We start from the raw sequence: 25,305 nt of genomic DNA, 5'->3' as shown, positions 1-25,305 counted from the left end.
GCTGATATTCATCTAAACATGATTGATCCATTTCAAGGAGAGTTTCATCATCATGTTCATGTTTATTATGTGTATCTCCTTCACTACATTTCCTTTTTCCACTCGTAAGGGTGCACTTTTATACAGCACAATTAAAATATTACAGAGCAGCCACGGCCTTCCTGCTCAGAGTCTATAGAAATAATAAAACCAGTTAAGCAATAATGAAGTTGAATGAATGCAGCTGAGGAGCGAGCATTGTTGCTGACATGTTAAATTATTGCACCACTGTTGGTAAAGCAATATTAATAAAATTTTAACAATTTTTGATTATTACTATATTAATGTTATAAACTGCGTTATATCAAAACCACTGGTGTTTGTCAATGTTGGTTCTTTTACATAACATTTTATTTCTCTGTCCCTTGCTTCTTGCTCTATCTGCAATGAGAACAGTTTCTATTTATCTGTTAAGTCTATACCCTTCATGATTTCAAATGCATCATGTCTCCTTTCCCTCTCAATTTCCCAGGAAACAAAATCTCCTGTCTATCTGTTTTTAATAAATAAATAGATAGATAGATAGATAGATAAATAATTTGTTTGCCTCTTCAAGGCCTGTGAACTGCTGAGTTTTTCTGGCACATTTGTATATTGGACCTTTTTAAAACTCACCACTTTGACCAAACTTTAAGGATTTGCCATGAAAGCACCTTGAGCAAACTCAATGTCAATGTTTAATGGATAATTCCTCTGAAATTCTTTTGGAACATTAAAGGTGCAATTTAAATAAGCATTGTTATTCTTCTTAAATCTACATTTATGATTTTAAAAACTGCTTGTTTAAACTCAACCTGAAATTACACACTTGCACTAGTGGAGCTGTGTGGTATCATGTGTTGTTGTCCCCAGCTCTTCACACTGAGTTGTATTAATAAAAGTCGAAGACTGAAGTTGCCATTTGAATGGCAGCATACCATATATACTCGTGTAATAGTCAAGTTTTTTTGATGAATTTTTCGGGTCAAATTTGGGGATGGGATTGATCTTGACACAGGTCATACTTTTGACCAGGGTAAGTTCAAAGCAGTGGGAGCTCGGATGGCTGGGACCAAGTGGTACATCTGCACTCAGGGCATCAGGAGCTTGGATGGGCTGTTAGCCGGTACCAAGAAGAGAGTCTGTGGCTAGGGCGACAGGAGCTCTGGTGGGCAGGCAACTGAGGCAGTGGTCTGAAGTCGGGAACCAGGGCGAGGATCCAAGGTCAGGGCGTCAGGAGCTCTGGGTGGCCGGGGTGCGAATCTTCGGTCGGAGCTATGGGAGCTCTAGTGGGTGAACGGCCAAGTCATGGTTCTGATCAGGGTGTCAGGTGCTCGGATGGGCAAGTGGTCGACTTCTACGTAGGTCATATGGAAAATGTGTGATTTTTGGGGTGGGCCAAAAAAAATGGGGGTTCGACTATTACATGAGTGTAGTGTATATGGTAATTGGTAATACAGTCATTTCTGACTCAGAAGTTCCAAGTCCAAGTTCCACAACAGAAACTGGAACACCAAATCCAGGGTAATGGTTCTGTGTGTTTCTTTGTCAGAAAATCAGATTTGCATTCATTGTGTTAGCTATTCTTCAGAAAATGAAGAAGCCCATGCACAAATGTTGCAAACTTGAACAACATTTGGACTTGGGCTGATCAGTGGCAACTAACATTTGAGCAACAAGAGCCAGGCGGTGTAACAATCCTAGCCTTGACGTCTACTATATTAATGGCAATCATCACCATGGTGGCATTGTGCAGATTATTAACAAGAACCTTCACTGAGTCACCCACATGGGCAGATCATAGGCTGAGTACAGTACAACTCTGATTATCCAAAATCAGATTTCCTGAAACAAATCAGAAATCCTCATTTATCTGAAGTTTTTATTGGAGCCAAATTGACTGGGGACCTCAGGCTCCTGGGCAGGAGTGTGAACCTCAGACTCTCGGCACAAGTGGGGCCTTGGTGGAGAGTGTCGATGATCAGTGGTGGCCTGCAGTTTTTTTTGTGAAAGTTAAACATTATTTTAATGCTTAAAAAGCCTTCCTTTGTCGTTTGTTGTTGTTTAAACACTGTTACAAGTGATTTGCTGTTGCTACTGGGCTGTTTTTTAAAAAAAAAATGAACACTTCTCCAAAAAAAGTGTTTATACGAAAAAGGCCCGGACCTGACCCTTTTGGATAATTGGAGTTGTTTTGTATTTGCTGGTGACTGCCTTCGATTGAATAAGACCAAGTCCAGGATCTGATGGAAAGACGTTTTGCTTGATAGATGCAGCTCCAAAAAAAGTTTAATAAAATTAACATCACCAAGTGCAAAGAAGCTTGCATATATTCATTGCATAAACATTTTATCCGTTCACCATTGAAGTATGTATCATCATCTAAGTACTCTATTGAAACTCACCAAATCACCCACCACAGCACTTCCCAAATCCATGACCTCTACCATCTCAAAGGGCAATGACATCAGCATCCGCAAGTTCCTAATGAGTAACATTATAAGAGCACTGTTACCTCACTGCATTGACACATTTTTGATCCTTTTAAGATGCTACAGAAAGGAAACTTACTGGAGAATGAGGGTGAAATACTGGCCAGTACTGTGTAGCGAAGTCACCAAATTGTCTTATATACTGGATTCTTTTATTCCCAAATTTTAACATTTTATATAAACAACCTCACGAATAGCCTACCTATTTCAGTGCTGGTAGTGCTGCTCTTGTAAGAAGCAAATGGTCTGACAAACAAACTGATGTATTACTAGAAACAAGTGCTTTATGATAGCACTGTTAACATTATCCATTACTTTGATGATTGAGAAATTACCAGATGGGACTTGTTCTGCACTTTGTGGATTGGGTACCCCGAGATCTGATTGTTGTAACACCCCTTTACAAAAGTCATGGTTAATTCGGAAGCACATCTTCAGCATTATAAAGGAAATCTTGGTGGGCCTGTGAAAATCAGCCCATGTCGTAATAAAACAAACAGAACTAATTATTCAACCTTGATAATGCTAGCGGGAGAAGGGGTACAAAGAAAGCGTTTAGAAATTCGTTCTCTACACTGAGCCCCAACTCAAAGCATTACAAAGTATTCATCCCATATTTATACACTTTTGGGCAGAGTTCTAAGTGAGACCCTACAAGTTTCACACAAGCTGGCATTCTCTGTATTTACAAAAAAGTGTTTCCTCGTGTTTGCAGATGGTTGAGAAATGTCAGGGTGTCCTTATTCTTGGTGTATTTACATTGCTCCGCTATTTGTGGTGTTAGTTACAATCTCATTACAGCTCAGGGGTGGTCATATTAGAAGACAATTACATTCCCATTTTACAGGCAACTACTTGGTTAAGCATATTTGTTAAACTTATTCTTTCACAGGCCCATGACCCTTGCTGCATCTGATGTGTTCTTCAGTTTTTGTTTTGCCAAGTGTCTTGAGCTGGTTTGACTGAAGATAAACTTTGGCGATAGTGGAGACTGGAGGAGGCTTGATTGTGTCACTTCTAGCTGAAGGTGTTTGTGAAGGCTTTAGCTTTTTACAAAATCTATCAGAATTTATTGTCACAAACAAGTCATGAAATTTGGTGTTTTGTGGCAGCATCATAGAGCAAATATACATATTATAACCATCTTACAACATTACTATTTTTAAAAAAATAATAGTGCACGAAATTTAAGCAGTGCCTTTGGTTCATTGATTATTCATGAATCTGATGGCAGTGGGGAAGAAGTTGTCCTTGTGCCATTGAGTGCTCGTCTTTAGGCACCTGTACCTTTTTCCCAATGGTAGCAGAATAAAGAGGGCATTGCCTAGATGGTGGGGGTCTTTGAGGATAGAGGCTGCTTTGTTTTTTAAAAAGACCCTGCCTCTTGTAGATGTCCTCGATGGCCTGTGATGTCACAGGCCAAGTTAACAACCCTCTGGAGTTTATTCTTGTCCTGAGAGACCAAACCAGGCAGTGATGCAACCAACCAGAAAGCTCTTCACAATACACCTGTAAAGGTTTAGGAGAGTCTAGGGTGACATAACAGACTCATCATTCACGGAGCTTCCTCAAATTAACTGTTTAGTCATCCACTATCATTTATGATTGGATGAAGCAGTAGTAAAGAGCTCTGATCTAATTCATCAGTTGCTTATCTCTGACTGTTGAAGGCTGTTCTGTTGTTTAGCTTTCATGTAGAGTTTGATCATTTAAAAAAAATAATACAGGAGGGCAACAGGCCTGTTGGTCTGTTTCTGGACCTAATATGATACCCAAGTTAAAATCTCTGCTGCTTGCATATGATACTGATTCCCTGTCTCCTCTTGTGTCCCTATGTATTCATATATCGTGTTTCTTCATGAACAATTTATTTGCAAGTTTATGCTGTTATCGTTGAGATATTTTGAAATATTTTAAAATACTGCAGTAGGAACTTGGCCACACTTTCACTCCTGGACTAGTCTCTCTCGTTGACTCATTTTTCTTACCAGAGGATTTATCTGAGTTCTTGTCCCCCTATTTATTGCATCAAAAAGAATGCCTAGATGGTGCTGCGAGGAGGGATTATTTGATCCTGGGGAGATGAATGAGAGCCAAAATTGATTAAGTAGTGGGTTTTCCTCATCTCCCCAGGAAAATCCTTAAGGCACAGGGATCTGTAACCTTTTGTGGCTCCTGAGTGCAGGTAGCCATTGACTTCACTCGTGCGCATAAACAGTCCCCAAAATAACCTGAGCCTTTTAATGAATAGAACACATTTCCACTCCCTCAATGTGCTGATCTTTGGAAATCACATGAAACATTTTCTTGTGGTGAATATCATTAATTCAGGAAGCACATGTTTTCTTTCTTCATTTAATTTATTTTTGGCTAACTCTGAAGAGCAGTCCATCAATAATAAAGCTTTTGCTTTAATTTGTACAGCAGCATTGCTGTATGTTGCATTGTAACTACTGTTATTCTGTACATTTTTATCATTCGTGGTATTCTCTTCTAATTTCAGGTGAAAAAGGAGTAGGAAAGAGTACTCAGAAGCCTTTACATTATAAAGGTTGTCTATTTCACAGAGTTGTGAAGGATTTCATGATTCAAGGAGGTGACTTCAGTGAAGGTTTGAAATCATAAACTTCATTTTTGTAGTGTACATTTCAAAATTTGATGTACTTCCCTCAAAAGCCTCCACCTTTGTATCTTTTTTCATTTTCCAGTCTAATTGATGTACAATGAATAGGCAGTGGGATGAGGAGGCATGTGTGGAGTTGTCACTTGTGTGTTATACATTCCCTGTAAATATATTAAAGTCTGATTATTTTTATTGTCGGTATTGCTAATGTAAATATGGGCAACTAAGGGATAAATTGATATTAATAAGTCATAATCTCTAAATGTGCATCTTTCCACTTGAACCAAGAAGTCAAGATCTAATTTATCTGGATTTATTCTTTCTTAAATATATAGCGAAGTAGGTTGCCTCTTAGCACATAAATCCATTCTCAGTTGGATAAATAGGGATGAAATTGACCATAATGTAAAAAATTCATCTTTGCCTCTTACTGAATAATGGAATAAGCAGTGGATCTGTTTTCAAATTTGGTGGTTTTGTACAGTCTAAACCTGAAGAACCTGGATATTGTCTTTCAGCCAGCATTCTCAGAATGTGGAAAGTGCAAAAATATGGATATAAACCAATTTTTGGTTAACCCGGTGGATAAACCATTTTGGTTGAATGCAGGGATCTAGGGTATAAATGGATACTTCAGTTTTCATTTCAGTCTTTTTCCTTTTCTGAAAAAAAATTGTGACTGAAATGTTTTACAGTGTGCCTTGCTCAATGCTGAAATGCATATTTATAAGGAATATATTTTTATTAAATTGAACTGTAGTTCTCTTGGGAGAAATAACAAAATTGACGTGTGTGTTTTCTTGCTGTGAAATCATACCCTGCTAACAGCATATTTTTCATAATATTGGAATATATTTTTTTACTTTTCTATGTTAACAGTGATTTTACTAAATTCAATGAAAACTCTGCTTTCAGGAAATGGCAGAGGAGGTGAATCTATCTACGGAGGGTTTTTTGAAGGTAATTTTGCTGTAATGCAGGTTGTTGCTTGCATTTATTTCAGAGGAACTAAGAAATTGAACATTTCAATATTGATGAAATGGAAAGATATGATATGATGGCATGTTTAACCGGAAAAAATTAATGCTCTGCCAATGTAATGGGTTTGAATTTTTTAATTTATGGGGTCCTTTTTTCAACTATTTTCATAATTTATAAGATTATTCAGTTATTGTTTTGTGATTTTTAGTCTTCTCTATATGGTAGTAAATTCCATTCAACTACCAATAACTTCAGAAGGGAAGAGGGTAGATTTTATAGAATAGTAATTTATTTTGTCTTTTTCAATTAGCCATTTTATATTTGTTTAAGTGAATAATATACTTTTTTGTCTTTCTTTGTTTTTTAAAGTACTTTGTTTATATGTTTTTTCTGCATATAATTACTACACCTGTATATTCCTTTTTTACATGCTTTCTCTAATGGCAATTACTTGTTTAATATTATTAAAAACAATAAAAATATTGAAAAAGAAAATAAATTGAACATTTTCCATATCTTGCATTCGCTTCTTCACATAGCCTCTCCACAAGATTCATCAGTTGTTTCCCTGTGCCAACTTGCTTGGAAAAAAAAAGTTTTTCATTTACATTATTGCTAACAAAATCTGGTATTTTGTTAATTATTTTGGGTGTCAACATTTCACAAAAAAATTGCATTCATATTTCTATTACCATTTTCAGTTAGGCAAAGTAAACTATAATAAAGATAGTAGCATTACTTACAAGAATGGTGACAATCAGATGATTTTCATATTTTCTGACAACATAGAAGGTGGAATTTCAGACAATTGGGTTAATGTCAATTCCAGAGCAAACTCATTCTTCCACTTATTTCCCAGTAATTAATTGTCATGTGTGTCCATTAATGCCCGATTCTACCACCTAAAACTAAGGTTGGATTGTTGCAACCCTGTGTTATTGCGATTTTAATAGATGATATGCAGAAGAATATAACAGACACACTGCTCTGGATTTTGCACTTGTAGTTAGTGCAAAACTTTAGTCCTTCACCATCCAAGGGAATATTCATGATCGGTTAAAGAAGAATCAGATGCTTCCATCTGTGATTCTCTCCTGTTTGAAGGTGCTGATTTTTTTCAGATCCTCCTCTGTAATCTTGAGAAATCAGTGAAATTATGAGAGCTTTAGATATACTTGCAAACTAATTAGCATTCAGATCAAAATGGTGCAAATTTTAACCTTTGTAATCTGTGGTGTAAGTAAAATCTTACTAGTATACAGTCATAATTTAATACCTTTCTAGCTTATTATTGCTTCTTATGATTATTATTTCCTTTTCACAAGAAATTATACTTTGCTTATAAATGTTTTTACTGAAATCTTTTGTTTGATTAATTTTATTTCTTGTTTTTTCATGTGATTGTGTAAATTTAAAACAATCAACCTGTTAGGTCTTTAACTCTGTGCATGCCTGCTTGACACATAACTATTACTGCACGTCATAGTTTGGTTAGAACTAACCTCTGGAGCAACTGATACTGAGAAGAATTAAATCCATATCATTGAGGCTACTGGGTCTTAGCCATCTGTATTTATCTTTAGTCCCCCAGCCTTCTTTATAATTTCAAACTTGTATTTCTCTTTCCCTACTGTGACGAAGAGTCTTTAACTTGAGACATCAACACTGTGTTCCTTTCTACAGATTCTGCCTGATAGTTGTGTTTTTAAAATTTTTCTGTTTTTCTTATTTTGGCCCTTGTGTCTCAGATGCAATTTTACATTTGATCACAATGTCTCGGGTGTGCTTTTTTGACCAAAATAATCTTATTATTTTCTTGTATAATAAGCCAAAAAAGTGATTTCTTGCCTGCAATTACAGTATTTTCATGTGATTATTCTATATGATAAATTTAGCCACTGAAGTGTCATGGATATTGTAGAAAAATATTCTGTTATAAGGTATTAATTACAGTTCTGTAAAAGATCACATTTCATTGTTTAAATATAGATGAAAGTTTTGCTGTCAAGCACAACAAGGAGTTCCTGTTGTCTATGGCTAACAGAGGAAAAGATACAAATGGGTCACAGTTCTTCATGTAAGATTTTTTAAAATTATCCAATTGGAAACATCTGATTTGGATTACATTTGTGCTTTATTAATATGCCTGATTTGCTGTGGCTTCCTTCTGCCAAGGAACTGTTGGTAAACAAAGGATCTCTACTTTGATTGTTTGCTGTGTCTGTCTCCTCTAATCTGAATCAGTGTGTATGTCACTTTCACACAGTGCCTGGTGTGCTGCTCTCAGAGCCACTTTCAGTCTATATGTTGATTGGTATTACAGAGGAACAGGCCCTTTGGCCCATGATCTCCATGTCAATCATGATAACAACTTCAGCTGCATACCTGTTATCTATATCTCATTTTCTGCGTCAATTCAAATGCTTCTACTTTTTGCATCCTTGTGTTCTCATTTTGCTCTATCAAAATCTAATGTCATTGTTCCTGCACAAATCTGATAACTTGAACTGCATTATGTACAGGTACACAATCCTTTATCTGTGGACATCTAAAATCTGGAAAGTTCCAAAATCCGGCAAATGGGGAGAGAGACAGCAGCGCAAGTCGGGCAGGCGAGGGGAGAGACTGGCAGTGCGAGTCAGGCGGGCGAGCGGGCGAGAGACCGACAGCGCGAGTCGGGTGGGTGACGGGGTGGGGGGAGACCGGCAGCACGAGTTGTGCAGGCGAGGGACCGGCAGCACGAGTTGTGCAGGCGAGGGACCGGCAGCGCGAGTCAGGCAGGCGAGAGGGGGGGAAGACCGGCAGCACGAGTCGGGCAGGCGAGAGGGGGGAGACCAGCAGCGTGAGTCAGGCGGGTGGGGGGGGGGGGGGAGAAGACGGCAGTGCGACTGGAAGGGGATGGGGTGGATACGGCAGCACAATTCGGTGGGCTTAAATCTGGCTTTCTGAAATCCAGAAAAATTTGAAATTCAGAACACACTGTCCCCCAAGGGTTCTGGATAAAGGATTGTGTACCTGTAGTATTTAACACTAACCTGTTCATAAACAATTTTTTGTAGCTCCTCTACATCCATATAGAAATATTACCTTATGATTTTGCAGGAATAATTTCATCATAAATAATCATTCCGGCAAACAAAACAAATGGTTGATTTCTTTTATACTAAAATGTTGAAAGCTTTTCTGACAATAATCGTCTCCAATTAATCTAATTTCTCATTGTAATAGTTTTAAAACAATAGCGAACACACGAATAGTAGACTTCACTAATATTTTCTTCTGCACTGCTTCTACCATGTCGTGTGCAAAAATATATTTAAATATATAAATTTGCATGGTAAAGCTTTTTTGCCATCTTAACTTCTGTGTGGTGTGTGTTTTGCATTTGTGATATTTGCTTTCATTGTTTCTTATGGAAAAGTTGTTTCGCTGTAGTTATTTAAAAAATTAATGATTTTACTGTAGCTTGTCTAATTTTGGTTTTCTGATTTCATGTTTTGAACATCCACTTTTATAAATATTAAATGAAAAAGAACTACTAAGCCTGCACCTCATTTAGATAGGTGAGTATAATTTTAAAATAAATAATGATATCCATATGGCTTGTAACAAACTAACATAATTATGGAAAATTTCTTTCTTAGTGTACACGTAGTCTTTGGTCAAGTTATTTCAGGACAAGAATTAATAAGAGATGTGGAAAACCAGAAAACAGATGCAAATAGTAAACCTTATGCTGAAGTTCGAATCTTAAACTGTGGAGAATTGATTCCGAAGGCCAAAGGTACAGAGATGTGTGTGTGAGCGCAAATATGCATGTATGGAAAGGATAAGATACTTATGCACTTTACTTGCTGTGTAATCTCTTAGAGAAACTGTAAAATAGTTTCATGTTTTATGATCCACAAAATATTGATGATTTCAAATGGAAAACTTTCTATTATGGTGCATTTGAAGATGAAATCTCTTGCTCCAATAATCTGGAAATGGCACTTGTCCCATTATCATGCCAAATTCAACGAAGCTGCTGAGATCAATTTGAATAAAAACATAATTGAAGTCAGCAATAAATTGCTTTGTTTAACTTGTAAGTTTCCTGTGCTTCCATTTTCTCATCATATTTTGTTTTCTTCTATCAATTTTGCAGTGTGAAATAGCTGAAAATATTGTAGCAGGGCTGGTGTAGTCATCACAGGAATAGTGAAGTAAATTGGAAAATTAGTTAATTATAAAACTAAACAAAATCCTGATTGGACTAAACTTCAGAGGGTTGTGTTCAATTCTAGTCACCTCATTATAGTAAGGATGTGGAAGCTTTAGAAAGGGTGTAGAGTAGATTTGCCAAGATACTGCCTGGATTAGAGAACACATCTTATAAGGGAAGGTTGAGTATGCTAGGACTTCTCTCTTTGGAACGACAGAGGGTAGGAGACAACTTAATAGGGGTGTATAAGATTATGAGGGGCATAGATGGAATGGAGAGCCACTTTCATTTCCCCATGGCAAGAGTGACTAATACCAAAGAACATCTGTTTAATGTGAGTGATGAAAAATTTAGGGAAGGTGTCAAAAGTAGGTTATTTTTTTTTTACACACAGACTGGTGGATTCCTGGAATGCACTGTTGGGAGTAGTGATTAAGGCTGACACAGTAAGAACATTTAGGATGTAAAATAAATGTTGGAGGGGCAGATTATGAACAGTGAGGAATAAATTGATTGTAGAGTAAGTTTATATTCAAAATTATGGGCTGAAGGGCCTATACTATTTTGTATTCTATTAAAATATTTGTTGGCAAGAAAGTTCATTACATTTAGTTATTTTTTAAATTTAATTTAGACATACAGGCCCTTTCGTCCCTCAAGCCCGTGCCGCCCAATTTACAGTGGGAGGAAACCAGAGACCCTGGGGAAAACCTACATAGACACAGGCTGAACGTACAAACTCCTTACAGTTTGTGATTTTAACCCCAATCCCAATTGGGGTTTTGTACTAACAGCTACGCCAACCGTGCCTCCCAAAGAGTCTGCTGAAAATCTTTTTTGTATACATCTTACTATTCTTGCTGATATAATCATTGCTATTTGAAAAGAATGCTTCCTAAACTCTGTAGAGCCCATTTAACTTGGACATATGTTCCATTTTTCAGAATGAGAAATCTTGACAGAAGGATTCAATTCAGGGCAAAATACCTCCTATTGTAATGTGCAAAATACTAGATTTTGTTAAGATTTGTATTTTTCATTTAAATTATTTACATGTTTACATCTTGCCTTTGTATTGTTCAGTAAAATGCATTTATTATACTTTTCATTTATGCATAAGACTTTGGGTGTAACTGAATTCAACAATACATTTAACTTTTCTTAAACAAGCCAAAAAAGAAGAAAAGAAAAGAAAAAAATCTTCTTCATCCTCTTCGAGTGAATCTGAGAGCTCTTCTGATTCAGATTCATCCTCTGATTCAGAAAGTGAAACTGATGAAGATTCTAAGAAACGGAAAAAGAAACAACGCAAGAAAGATTCCAAAAAACGAAAGAAAGAAAGAAAACGAAGAAAGAAATCTGAAAAGAAAAGGTTGGTGCTAATTTCTATCCGTCAACAACATTGCTGATGAATCAGGGTTAACTGGTGGGCTAAATTAGACCAGTTAATTTTGGACTTTTTCTGAGGGGGACCCACCAGGGCAACGTAAAACATTATGGGTTGTAATTGTATTAGATTAGATTGGCTAGAGTTGGTTAGGCCTGGAGCATAGATCTTCAGTATTATGACTGGATGTTGACTAGTCCCCTTACCTTTTGTGTTTAGTGCTTTTAGCCATTTCTTAATATCAATGGATGGGTCACGTCTCCAGAATGGAGGACCATTGCCTTCCCAAGATCGTGTTATAGGGCGAGCTCTCCACTGGCCACCGTGACAGAGGTGCACCAAAGAAAAGGTACAAGGACTGCCTAAAGAAATCTCTTGGTGCCTGCCACATTGACCACCGCCAGTGGGCTGATCTCGCCTCAAACCGTGCATCTTGGCGCCTCACAGTTCGGCGGGCACCAACCTCCTTGGAAGAAGACCGCAGAGCCCACCTCACTGACAAAAGGCAAAGGAGGAAAAACCCAACCCCAACCCACCCATTTTCCCCTGCAGCCGCTGCAACCGTGTCTGCCTGTCCCGCATCGGACTTGTCAGCCACAAACGAGCCTGCAGCTGACGTGGACTTTTACCCCCTCCATAAATCTTCGTCCGCGAAGCCAAGCCAAAGAAGAAGAAGAATATCAATGGGAATGAATCCGTTTCGCTGGAGACAAGCCTCTGTTGGAGGTCTCAGAAGCCAAGATAGATGGTCTACATGGCTGATTATTTTGGGAGCTGCTGCCTCCTATTAGCTATTCAATTGTCCTCCACTAGTCATAGCTAGAAGTGATAGAACTACAGGGTTCTGATCTATTTGTTGTGAGTCTTTTGCATGTATGCTGATTGTGTTATTTATTACCGCCAGTTGACTTGTATTGCAACTTCACTAGACTGATACCCCATCTATCATTTTTAAGTTCAGGGTGGAGTGCGGCAGCAACACCAGGCCAAACTTGAGTTCATACCTTGTTTTGATTGTTGTGGTAGAATAAGGTACATGTGGAGTCTTGAGATTAAAAATTGTAATGTACATTTTTTAATGCTGCTGATATTCACAGCACATCATAATGGTCCAGTTTTAAGCTGCCACATACTATCCTATTGAACATCTCTTTATAGAGTATCCTCACTATGCTGCCAAGATTTTGTCTCCCCAAGAGCTGCTCTACCTGTACTATTGTAGACAAGTAGAATGGTGAGGACATGGTCCTTGTGTGACTGGTGTCCCAGTCAGGAGTGCAGAACAACTGGTGTCAGTTGTGTTTATGTAAACATTAACAGTAGAATAATTTTCATCTCCATGCTGCTTGGAGGCTGCCACCAGTCTTAATACCACTTTGTTTACTAGCCTGTGGAGCTCCTGCAGTTTGTATATAGATCAAACCTCTCTATGGATGATACCATTGCCGCCACCCTCCATCTAGCCCGCGTCCATCTGGAAAATAAGGACACGAATGCTGTTTATGGACTTCAGTTCGACATTCAACACAATCCTACCTCAGTACCTGATGGAGACGTTGGGCCTAAACATCTCTCTCTGCAGTTGGATTCTTGACTTCCTGACGGGGAGACATCGAGCAGTCCGGATCAGAAACAGCACTTCCAAGACCATTATACTGAGCACATGGGCCCCTCAGAGCTGCGAGCTTAGTCCACTGCTGTTCACTCTACTGACTCGTGACTGTGCAGCAAAACACAGTTCGAACCACATCATCAAGTTCACTGACTGGTGGGGCTTACCAGCGAGAACCATGTGTACAGAGATGAGGTGCAGTTGCTAACAGACTGGTGTAGAGCCAACATCCTGCATCTGAATGTTAATAAAACAAAAAAGGTGGTTGTCGACTTTAGGAGGGCCCGAGGGGATCACTCTCCAGTGACCATTGATGGCTTTACCATTGAGGTTGTCAAGAGTAACAAGTTCTTGGTGTGCTCTTGGCAGAGAATCTTACCTGGTCCTTCAACACCAGCTCCATAGCCAAGAAAGCCCAGCAGCTTCTCTGCTTCCTGCAAAAACTGGAGTAAGTTCATCTCCCACCCTCCATCCTCACTACATTCTACAAAGAATGTACTGAGAGCAATCTGTGCAACTGCATCACTGCCTGGTTTGGAAAATACCACCTCAGACCGTAAGACTCTTCAGAGGATAATGGAGTCAGCGGAGAAGATGATTGGGGTCTCCCTTCCTTCCATGAAGGACATCTACAAGACACAATGCATGTAGAAGGCAAATAACATCGTGGTAGGACTCCACACACCCCTCTTGTAAACTTGCCATCTGGAAGGAGGTATCATAGGATTCAGGCCCACGCATCCAGATTATGCAATAATTTTTATCCCAAAGCCAACAGGCTCCTCAATTCCTAGAACCTATTTGTGCTAGTATTGTTTTTATTGTATTACAACTTATTAGTTAATTCCTATTTGTGTACATTTGTTTCATGGTCCTGGAGAAACGCTATCTCATCATTACTGTGCTATTAGTGGCAGAGGTCGACAGCATCGAGTCCACGCTGCTGAAGATCCAGCTGCGCTGGGTGGGTCACGTCTCCAGAATGGAGGACCATCGCCTTCCCAAGATCGTGTTATATGGCGAGCTCTCCACTGGCCACCGTGACAGAGGTGCACCAAAGAAAAGGTACAAGGACACATTGACCACCGCCAATGGGCTGATATCGCCTCCAACCGTGCATCTTGGTGCCTCACAGTTTGGCGGGCAGCAACCTCCTTTGAAGAAGACCGCAGAGCCCACCTCACTGACAAAAGGCAAAGGAGGAAAAACCCAACACCCAACCCCAACCAACCAATTTTCCCCTGCAACCACTGCAACCGTGTCTGCCTGTCCCGCATCGGACTTGTCAGCCACAAACGAGCCTGCAGCTGACGTGGACATTTACCCCCCTCCATAAATCTTCGTCCGCGAAGCCAAGCCAAAGAGAGAAAGAGTGGTTATGGTATGAACGATAAATAAAGGTGACTTGACTTGCTTTCTTACAGGCAGTCAACGAGAGAATGGTTGTTTATGTGTACAAGTATCTTTTTGCAGTAAAACTTCAATAATCTATAATTGGGCCCTTTTGGAAATCTTCATAGTTTTGCATCTGACTCAAGGGTCATTTTTCCTGCGCTCCTCTGAAATTCGTGGAGAACCTGGTTATTGAACTTCTTAAAATTCATCAGGGTGCCCAAGTTTTGCTCACTCTTTAATCCTACTGCGATCAATAGAACAGTTATTATAATGTACAATGGAACCCCGATTTAACGTGCGTCAATTTAACACGAATTCAGATATAACGCGATGAGTCATTGGACCCTTGTATATAAAAGATATGTGCCGCTTAATGTCCACATTCCATTCTTTGAGATAGGATGTTAAGTGAGCCATTTTAAAAGATGCAGTACCAGGGATGGCCACCCTGTGGCGCAGCGAATGTTTAGAAGTAGCGCGTTCAAATGATTAAGATAAATACAGTAATATATATCTTGGTGGGGAATTCATTGCATTGATGAAGGGAGGGTCCTACCACGAATGTGTGGAGGTGTGATAATAGCTGCCGCCAACGGTTGGGGGGGGTGAGTGCTACCGTGTACAGGGGAGGGTGGGGTTGCTGCCATGATCAGGAGCTATGTGTGTTGTACACAGTCGTGAAATTCGGATTTTTAGCGTGACCCCGCTTTTTACACATTGATTCTTTTTCTTTATTTTAAATTGCACTCCAACAGGGTTCCACTGTAACACCTGAAAAGCTTTCAAAGTTTGCAGAGGGATCAGGAACAGCTGGGAAAATTGGCTACAAAATGGCAGATGGAATTTAATGCAGACAAGTGTGAAGTGTTGCATTTTGGAAGGACAAACCTAGGTAGGGCATGCATGGTAAATGAGGAGGGCACTGAGGAGTGTGGTAGAACAGAGGGATCTAGGGATACAGATACATAATTCCCTGAAAGTGGCATCACAAGTAGACAGGATCGTAAAGAGAGCTTTTAGCACTTTGGTCTTCTTGAAGTATTGAGAATAGGGGTTGGGATGTTATGATAAAGTTGTATATGACATTGGTGAGGCCAAATTTGGAGTATTGTGTGCAGTTTTGGTCACCAAACTACAGGACAGATATCAATAAAATTGAAAGAGTGCAGAGAAGATTTTCTAGGATGTTGCCAGGACTTGAGAATGTGTGTTGCAGAAAAAGGTTAAACAGATGAGGACTTTGTTCTCTGGACTGTAGAAGAATGAGGGGAGATTTGATAGAGGTATACAAAATTATGATGAGTATAGCTGGAGTAAATGCAAGTAGACTTTTTCCACTGAGGTTAGGTGAGATGCAAACCAGAGGACATGTTAAGGATGAAAGTGGGGGACATTAGAGGGAATTTCTTTACATAAAGTGGTGGGAATATGGAATGAGTTGGCATCTAAAGTGGTAAATGCAGGATTCAATTATGACTTTTATTTAGAAAAGTTTATTTAAGAATTTTACAAAACCAAAAATAAAACAAAGTATAGTCTAAAGCTACCCTCTACTACCCCTTCAATTATAACATTTAAGAAAAATTTGGACCCTGTGTATGGAGGGAGATGGAATAGGTGCAGGTCAGAGTGAGAAAGCACAGACAGAATGTTTGAAGGGCCAGTTTTCCTTATTGTAATGTTCTATGGTTCTTCAAGTTAATTTAAAACGTGTTGTAGCATTTGTAGGAATAGCATCCACTGGTGCATAAAATCTGCCAGTCTGTCACCAGTGAAGTTCTGAATATACAGGCAAACCCCACTATTCTCTACTTAAATCAATGCGAAATTCGGTTACCACAGTTTGGGAAAACTGCAAACATTTTACGTGTGTAATTATTCCATTACTACGAGATCTTTCTGCAAATTTCTGGAAAAATTCGAGTTACAAGTAGATTGTGTGAATGGCCCTAAATAAAATATGCACAAATGACAACCAGACTCGGTGATGTGCCCCCTATTAAATACGGATAAAAGAAAATATGGAAATGAATCTGACAGTGATATTGAAAGGAAAAGAAAAGCCATTACTTTAGAAGAAAAACAAAGTTATTAAATGACATGAAGTCGGTGCCAGCAATGTGAAAATAGGACATGATCTGGGCTACAATGAGTCAATGGTACAGATAATTTTAAGTGAGAAGCACAAATACAGAGAGCAAAGTAAAGTTGCATCAGTTTCCCCATTGTGCAAATGATTTTCTTGGCTTCAGTCCCATGGACAAAATAATTGAAGAGATAACTGCTATTGGAAGTATCATGGGTTTCAATGTGGATACAGAAAAAGTGCGAGAATTGCTTGATTCGCATGTAGAAGAATTGAGTGAAAATGATCTTCAACTCGATGAACAATGTGCATTGGAAGAAGCTGAAGACAGTGGGTGAAAAATATGGTTAAAGAAATCACTTTAAAAGAACTTGAAGGATTTGAACTTGTTGAAGCCGCCAAGAATTTTTATCTAAATGTTGATCCTAACGTGGAAAGATGCGTGGAAGTCTGCAGCAATTTAGAAGAAGCATCGCTAACTATAGGAAACTAGATAATGATTTTTAAAAAAACCAAAATGTGTGCAATCAACTTTGGACAAATATTTTTCTAAGAAATGGTTTAGTTATGATGTAATTCTGAAGTAAATGAAAAAAAAAATCTTAATTATTTTTATTAACCTTAACAGATTTGGCATTATGTGCAGCTAAAAGTTGTTGTTAAAATACATTTTTCTTTCTTTTCAGTACATTTTCATTGATTTTAATAAGAATTTGTACAAATAATATAATTTAATAAGATGATAAGGATAGTTGTACAAGATTAGTAAAACAATCAGTGTATCAAAAACATACACAAGTTGTACATCATATGCATATTTCATATTCCAAGTGCTATATATTTTTATAAAGAACTAATAGCAAAAAGAGGAAAAAAGAAAGGAAACAGTAAAAAGGAGAGATAAAACAAAAGGAAAAGAAAACTCAAACCCCCCCTGCATAACAGTGTTGCCAGATGCTATATGTGATTAACCTTTTTTTAAAAAAGGTAGAAGAAAAATAGTGAAATGTGGAAAAGACACGAATCAGAAATCTTGTATCTGAATTATTAACTGAATAATGAATCTTTCCCATATTCAAACAAGACACAATGCCACCCAACCACTGATCATGAGTAGGCAGGGCAGCATCCTTCCATTTAAGTAAAATCACATGCCTCTCCAAAAGAGAGGCAAAAGAAATAGCATGACTCTGAACCAGAGACAAAGAAGAATTATTCCCTCCCATTGTACCGAAGGTGGCCACCAAAGGATTCGGTATTAAATCTATATTAAAATTTTTTGACAAAAGTATGGAAAACCTCTCCAGTATTTTTCTAGACAAGGACAACTCCAGTACCTATGAATTAATGAAGCTTCTCAGCTCTTACACTTGTCACAAAAGGGACTTCTATCAGAGTAAAAACAAGACAATTTAGCCTTAGACACGTGCTCTGTTGTCAAGCACATAACGAAGAGCTATTAACCAACTTAAGAATTGTGTCCCAATCCACCTCCAACAAGTTTAAATCCTGTTCTCAAGCATTTTTAATTCTAACTACAAAGTCTGATTTTAAACCTAACGATTTCTTATAAATAATAGATATTAAATACGAGAAGGTATTAAACTAAAGAATTCATGTAGAAAATTTGATTCAGACTCTTTTTTGGAAAATCAGATAATTATGATTCAAGAAAATGCCGAAATAACAAAAAAATTGAGATTTGGGCAGGTTAAATTTAACAGAAAGCTGCTCAAATGATGCAAAATATTCATCAATGAACAAATCCTTAAAACTTTGAATATCTTATCTATAACATCTCTGTAAAATATCATCATGTAGAGAAGGTTGGAAAAAACGTGATTGGATACAATTGGGCTTGAAAGAGAAATTATGAAATGCAAAATGTTTTCTAAATTGTCTCAAATTTTCATAGAATATTTAACAATTGGATTATTTATTGACTTAGTTGAAAATGGAAGTGAAGTACTGAATTAGAAAAATTTGGGGGGAATTTAGCTCCATTGATATCCATAATGGGTGGTCAGAATGATTATGGAAAAAAAAGACCAAAATATAAGACTTCATAGCTTGACTGCCCAATAGTAAAATCTAACGTTAGGCAGAGCCACTCCACCATCTCTTAAAACTCTATTGAATAACTTTATTAAGGTGAGGATGCTTACCCTTCCATATATAAGACAATATAGCTGAATCAAGTAAATCAGAAAACGATTTAGGAACAAAAATTAAAACAGATTGAAAAAGATATAAAAAGTTTAGATAAAACATTCATTTTAATAGAATTTATACAGCCAACTAAAGTTGCAGACAAAGGTAACCATTGGGTCGGGAATGCTTCACTTGTTGAAGTACAGCAAGATAATTCTCTTTGAAAAAATGTTTATGATTCTTTGTAATTGTATTGCCAAGATTGTTAAAAATCAATTTACCTATCTTAAAAGGAGAGTCATCATACATTGCTGTAGGAGAATTCAATGGGAGAAGTTCACTTTTATGCACATTTCATTTATATCCTGAAAATTGACTGAATCGTGAAAGTAATGGCATCATATGTGGGGAGGTGGCAAATGGGTCCAAAATGAAAAGTAAAAAATCGTCTGATAAGTCTTGATGAATGATCTGAAAGGATGGGGTTCACTGCAATTATTCCCATTGATTCTATTAATTGCTTAATGCAAATTCATCTTGCGTGAGTAAAAATTGGGACTAATTAATCGAGTAAAGCAGGGTTTGCCTGTACTCCATTATTGGGGATTTGCTGCATCTGGTAATTGTATTGTTTATTAATTTTGTTTCAAAGCTCATCAGATGAAAGTGCAGAAAGTGCCACTCAAGAGACTGTTGGCACTGTCCGTCCTGAAGAAATTCCACCTGTACCAGAAAATAGGTTTTTGATGAGAAAAAGTCCTCGTAAGAAAGATGAAAAAGAGAAAGAGAAGAAAAGAGAAAGAGAAAGAGAGAGGTTTGTATGACTATTCGGGCTTTGAATCAAATCTCAATATATTTTGTGTTGAATGAATCCTAATTAATAAATCCAAGCTCTATTGTGCTACATAGTATCAATTCTCAAAGATATTTATTAATGTAAATTATATTTATCCTTCACTCTGCAACATACTAATAAATATAGTTGAGGCTTGTGTAGCTTGGAGAAGCTACTGAACTGAAACCACAGAACGGGGTTTTGAAATCCCAGGATGGCAAGTTGTAGAATTCAATTTAATAAATATATTATCATACAAAATGAGCATTGAAGAGGCTGGATAATATTTACAATCCTGACGATCCTCTATTGGCATTCAGGGAAGTTCCACATTTGCTGGCTTGTACTTGTCTCAGGGCAACTAGGGATGGACCATAAAAGATGCCTTGTCTGTGTAACAAATATTTCTAGGATTTTTTTTAAAGTTATTTGTTATCAACCAGATTACTGAAAAATCAAGAGTTAGATAATGTATCTCTTGTTTTATAATACCTCAGTAAGACTTTCCAGAATATGGTGATCTATTCATTCTGCATTCTGTTCCTTTAAGTTCTGTTTCTTGCAGAAAGGAAAAAGGTTTTGTTCTGAATAAAATGCCTAACAGTACTGTTCTGTTAAATTCAATTGTTTTCATGGTGTCATATGCAGTTGGCACTGTCAGAATTGTTTTTTTTACATCTTTATATGTAGTTTGTCTTCGTTCTTGTTACATCTCTTAATTTCTCCTTCTGTCCTGCAGGTGTTCTGTAAATTCTCGTGCTTTCTCCAGATCCGAGAACAGTCTGTTTTGCTCCCCCAGGATAAATATTTTAAGCACAGCTGGATATCTTAACATAAATTTATAGCCTTTTTTCCATAGTATCGATTTTGCTGTGTTCAACTCCTTCCTCTTCTTTAGGAGTTCAAAACTTATGTCTGGGTAAAAAAATATTTTTTGACTCTTGTATTCCAATGGTTTTTTTGTCTTCTCTAATTTTATTCCTTCCCCTCTCCAATATATTTTCTCTTGTGTATCTCAGAAATTTTACTAAAACGGATCTTGGTTTTTGTTGTGACTGTGGTTTCGGGGCTAATGTTCTGTGTGCCCTTTCTATTTCCATTCCTTCCTGTACTTCTGGCATTCCCAGGACCTTTGGGATCCATTCTTTTATAAATTCTTTCATATTTGTGCCGCCTTCATCTTCCTTTAGGCCCACTATCTTTATGTTGTTTCGCCTACTATAGTTTTCCATTATATCAATCTTCTGAGCGAACAACTCTTGTGACTAACTTTTTTGTCACTTTCTTCCAATTTTCCTCTTACGTCATTCACTTCCATTTCTACAGCCATTTCTCATTCTTCCACATTTTCTAATCTTTTCCCTATTTCTGTCATGACCAGCTCTATTCTACTGACTTTTTCTTCTGTATTTTTCATTTTTCTTTTCATTTCACAAAATTCTAATGTCAACCATTCTTTTAATGCTTTCATTTGTTCTTGAAAATTTTTTTGATCTATATACTGTCCGAATATTTTACCTTCTATTCCTCTGTGCAGAGCTTGGTCTTCTTCTTCTTCTTCTTCTGTGTCTGCACCTGTGTTTGTGTCTTCTACTTCTCTTTCTTGTATCTGTGTCTCTTCTGATTTTCTTGTTGAGCTGCTTGGCTCAATTTGCTGGGTGTTTTTTTGCATAGCTTCTTGCTATTGGTCCTCTTCTTCTGGGCTAGTTATCTGTTGGGCTTCTTGTTGCTGTTTTTCTTTCCTATCACTCCCTTTCCTGTCGCTTTCCTCTTCTTCCAGCTGAGAGCCCTGCTGTCGGGCATCTCTCAGCTGGTTGCGCTGTGTAAGTTAACTCCTCAACTGAGCCCCCCTCCCGTCGTTGTTTTCTTTTTCCTTAGTGTGCACATTGCGCACTTCTGTTTGGCTCAGAGAGCCATTTTTGCAGTCCCGCGGTCGGGAGGTCGCGACTCTGCAGGGTCGCCACTAACCTCTGGGAGCGGGCTCCTCTCTCCACAGCGGCTCCCTGCCTCTTCATGCAGGTAAGGCCTTCTCCTTTCTCTTCCAGCGTCTTTTCTTCTTTTTTTTCTCGTTTTTGCTTTTTCCTTCTTGGGTGCCATTTTCTTTCTTTTCTCCACACCTTTATCTTTTATTTGTTGTGTTTTGTGTTTCTTGAACTTTGTGTTTTCTTCACTTTATTTCTTCTTTTCTGGAGAGGGCTGGTATTCTCCTACCGGCCACTACTCCATCATGTGACTCCTCGCACTGTAAGAATTGTTAATTTTAAATAAATTTTAAAATTAACCAGTTTGCTTACATTCTGTTCTCCAGTCTGTAAATTTAAGTTCAATTTGAATTTCATTCTATCTATTATGGGATGAAATTCTATTGCCTCTATACTCTCCGGGTTAAGCTGGTTTCCAGCAACATATCAAATTTCAAATTCTCATCTTTGTTTTAATAGCCTCACCTTTCCATTTCAGTAATTTCTAACCGCCCTCCTCAAACTTTTTGATGAAATTTTGAAGCCCTTCCTTTAGCCACAAAATTGCCATAGTTTTAAAATCCCTCTTTAATTTCTCCCTTGGCAAAAAGTTCCATACCTCCCTTCACAGAGGGAAAAATAGAACCTGTCAGACTAGCAATGCTAGGTTATTCATGAGGATAGACTTTTATTTTACAGGCAACTGGAATGTAATCACAAGAAATAATTTGTATTGTCAAAATTATTTTATTATTGTGGAAGAGATGGATATCTGATTAGGAAACATGGAGTTGGTCAGCTGAGAAGGCATGCAAAGATCTTTGATAAAAATCAAGGGTTGGAGGATAGGCCATGGAGAATTAGGAAGTATGAGACATTCGTGCAAAGGGCTGATAATGGCTTTGAAAGGAGAAAAGATGAGGGAGTGCTAATAGGTGATTTCTCGTGCAGTCTAATTTACTTTCAGCCACACTTAGATTGTGGGTGTGTCCTTTTTTTAAAAAAAAATCAAAGCCAACAAAATTAAGATTTAATTGAGTATAAAAAGCTAGCTGATGGAAGAAATTGGGAAGAACTCAAAAGCAAGGTTAAACATTTCATTTGGTATTTGGCCTCTACTTTGCAACAGTTGCCAAATTACATTTATTCTATTCTCCTGCAGTTATTTCTTGGCCTCTTCCATAGGATTATAACTTTATTGCACCAGTATCACATTGCTTCTAGTGTTGCCTGAAATTATTTCTCTGCTCTGGTCTGAATAAATTCATACCTACGGCTAAGTCTTTGTAAGAAGAATCAGTTACCCATTTCTGTTTTGAAAGATTTGAATATAGCAAGTCTTGACTCCAAAAAAAGTGAATACATTTATTGTCATCTTGATATTTGATTACAGTACAACTGCGATTATCCAAAATGGTTGGGACCAGTCTTATGATTGGATAAACTTTTTTTTTGATAACTGGTCACTTTTTAAAATACAGCCCACTAGGAACAGCAAATCACTTGTAACAGTGTTTAAACAACAACAAACAACCAGGGAAGGCTTTTTAAGCATTAAAATAATGTTTAATTCTCACCCAAAAAAATGCTGTCCTTTGCCAATCACCGATACCTCCCCATTGAGGTCCCCACTGCTGCCCGGAGGCAGCTCTCCTTGAGAACGCTGGGACAAGGAAAACTTCCAACTGCTTGTAGCTGAGAGACAGTAGCATGCAGTTTGAGAGAGAGAGAGTTTGAGAAAAAAGTCAATATGGGGAAAGCAAAGAAGAAATGGAAAGAGAGAAGGGAGAGTGTTACCTGAAATGAGGATAATAATCGTTCTAATTTCATGTCAGGTGAATTTTTTTTCCAATCTTTGATGTCAGTTCGGCTTCCAAAAAAAATTCAGATAAATGAGGATTTCTGATTTGTTTTTGGATATCCCCATTTATTTGAAATTTTTTTTTACATTTTGGATAAATGAGGATTTCAAAGAATCAGATTTCAGATAATCGGAGTTGTACTGTATATGTATTTTGTACTGCTTGATAATACAATTATTTTATTTCAGTCAAAATCTGGCAGTATATTTGAGGTTGGACTAGATAGTGGAGGGGAGTGGCAGCAGGGGTTGAAGTGGTGGTCAGGCGGTTATGAATTTTAGATTTTGTGTTTCTGGATTCTCAATTTTAGAATTAGTTTTTCTTTCTGAAATATTGCTAGATGGTTTATCTTTTGAACCCACGAATCATTTATGTCATTTATATAAACAGAATAACTGTTATTACTTTGAACAGCAATGCTTCAATTTCCCAAGTTTCTACATATCAAAGGCGTCTCCTAGTAACTAGATCAGGCAGAAAAATTAAAGGCAGAGGACCCCGGGTAAGTTCTTTTTTTCAAATTAAAAAAAAAAATCATACTTGTATTGTGGCCCCGAAACGTAATGTACTAATTTGTGAGGCTGAATTAGTGAAACCATTTCTTGAACAAAAATCTCATAAAGTTTGCATGATCGAGGTTAGGACTTATAGTACAAAAGTAGTGATGACTTTACTACCAACTATTAACCTAATGGCCATTCTCCCAATAACCTGATCAGCATTTAGCCACCATGACAACTAGAATAAATGAACTGGGTTTTTTTTAATTTGACTGTTATACCAGATATTTCTAGCTCATTTAAAAAAAAATCATTCAATGTGAAGTTCTTTGAGATTTCCTGAATTTATGAATAGTGTTAAGAAATTGCAACTTTTCCCTCTCTTATAGTTTAAATGTCAGGCCATTAATTGCTGGTAGTCCTTTATTCTGAGTCATGTTGTCTCCCTCCAGATCCTTGGGCATAGATATAGATTTGGTAATCTAGCGCAGCATTAAGATTGTGCAATAGTTGAACAAAGTCCATCTCCCTTCAGTGTCAGCTGCAGGATAAGATTTATATCCTGTACACATGACAAAAATGCAGATTTTGAGTCCTTTCAAGTGTGTATGTTTTCTGTTGAAGGAAACTGCATGTCAAAAGGGCTGTAAAGGTTGCTTTGGGACAGTCTTCAATGGACCTAAGTAGTGTACAAGTCAGGTTATCTTTCTCATTACATATGATTGGATAAGGTTGTGTGTGGATGGTCTTTATATACTAAATATGATCTTGTATTAGCGTTATCGAACACCTTCTAGATCAAGGTCTCGGTCAAGAGATCGATTTAGGCGAAGTGAAACTCCACCTCACTGGAGACAGGAAATGCAACGGGCACAAAGAATGAGGGTTTCCAGTGGAGAACGTTGGATAAAAGGAGATAGGTGAGTGTTACAAAGACCCACCCCCCCCCTCCAAAATGAGAACACTCTCTGCACTTATAAGCATTGCATTTGCATCAGTTGATTTGTAGATTGATTAAAAGCCTATTAATGTATATGAGTAAATATATCATCTAGATTTTTCTACTTTATTCATGATCTGTGCAATAAATACAATCAGTCTATGTCTTTCTCAGCAATTTATAATCACCCTTAATTCAATGCACTCTCTTACATTCAAATGATAAAGCACTGAAGACTGTTACACAGGACATATCTCT

At 37.6% G+C, this 25,305-nt stretch overlaps 1 protein-coding gene across 2 annotated transcripts in view; it reads left to right on the top strand.

The window, feature by feature from the left end:
- LOC138751193 (peptidyl-prolyl cis-trans isomerase G-like) overlaps positions 1 to 25,031 on the top strand; it is a 35,139-nt gene extending 10,108 nt beyond the window's left edge. For both annotated transcript variants that reach the window (XM_069913240.1, XM_069913241.1), the window contains exons 4-12: positions 5,014 to 5,121; positions 6,049 to 6,093; positions 8,104 to 8,191; positions 9,648 to 9,677; positions 9,759 to 9,898; positions 11,489 to 11,690; positions 19,602 to 19,763; positions 24,022 to 24,109; positions 24,885 to 25,031. In XM_069913240.1, the coding sequence (XP_069769341.1) occupies positions 5,014 to 5,121; positions 6,049 to 6,093; positions 8,104 to 8,191; positions 9,648 to 9,677; positions 9,759 to 9,898; positions 11,489 to 11,690; positions 19,602 to 19,763; positions 24,022 to 24,109; positions 24,885 to 25,031 (1,010 nt within the window). The remainder of the gene's footprint in view (positions 1 to 5,013; positions 5,122 to 6,048; positions 6,094 to 8,103; positions 8,192 to 9,647; positions 9,678 to 9,758; positions 9,899 to 11,488; positions 11,691 to 19,601; positions 19,764 to 24,021; positions 24,110 to 24,884) is intronic.
- Positions 25,032 to 25,305: the final 274 nt, after the last annotated feature.

The sequence above is a fragment of the Narcine bancroftii genome, unplaced genomic scaffold, assembly GCF_036971445.1.
Source record: "Narcine bancroftii isolate sNarBan1 unplaced genomic scaffold, sNarBan1.hap1 Scaffold_809, whole genome shotgun sequence".
Classification (NCBI taxonomy): domain Eukaryota; kingdom Metazoa; phylum Chordata; class Chondrichthyes; order Torpediniformes; family Narcinidae; genus Narcine; species Narcine bancroftii.
The sequence above is the reverse complement of the archived record's forward strand: the minus strand, read 5'-3'. Positions and strand labels throughout refer to the sequence as shown.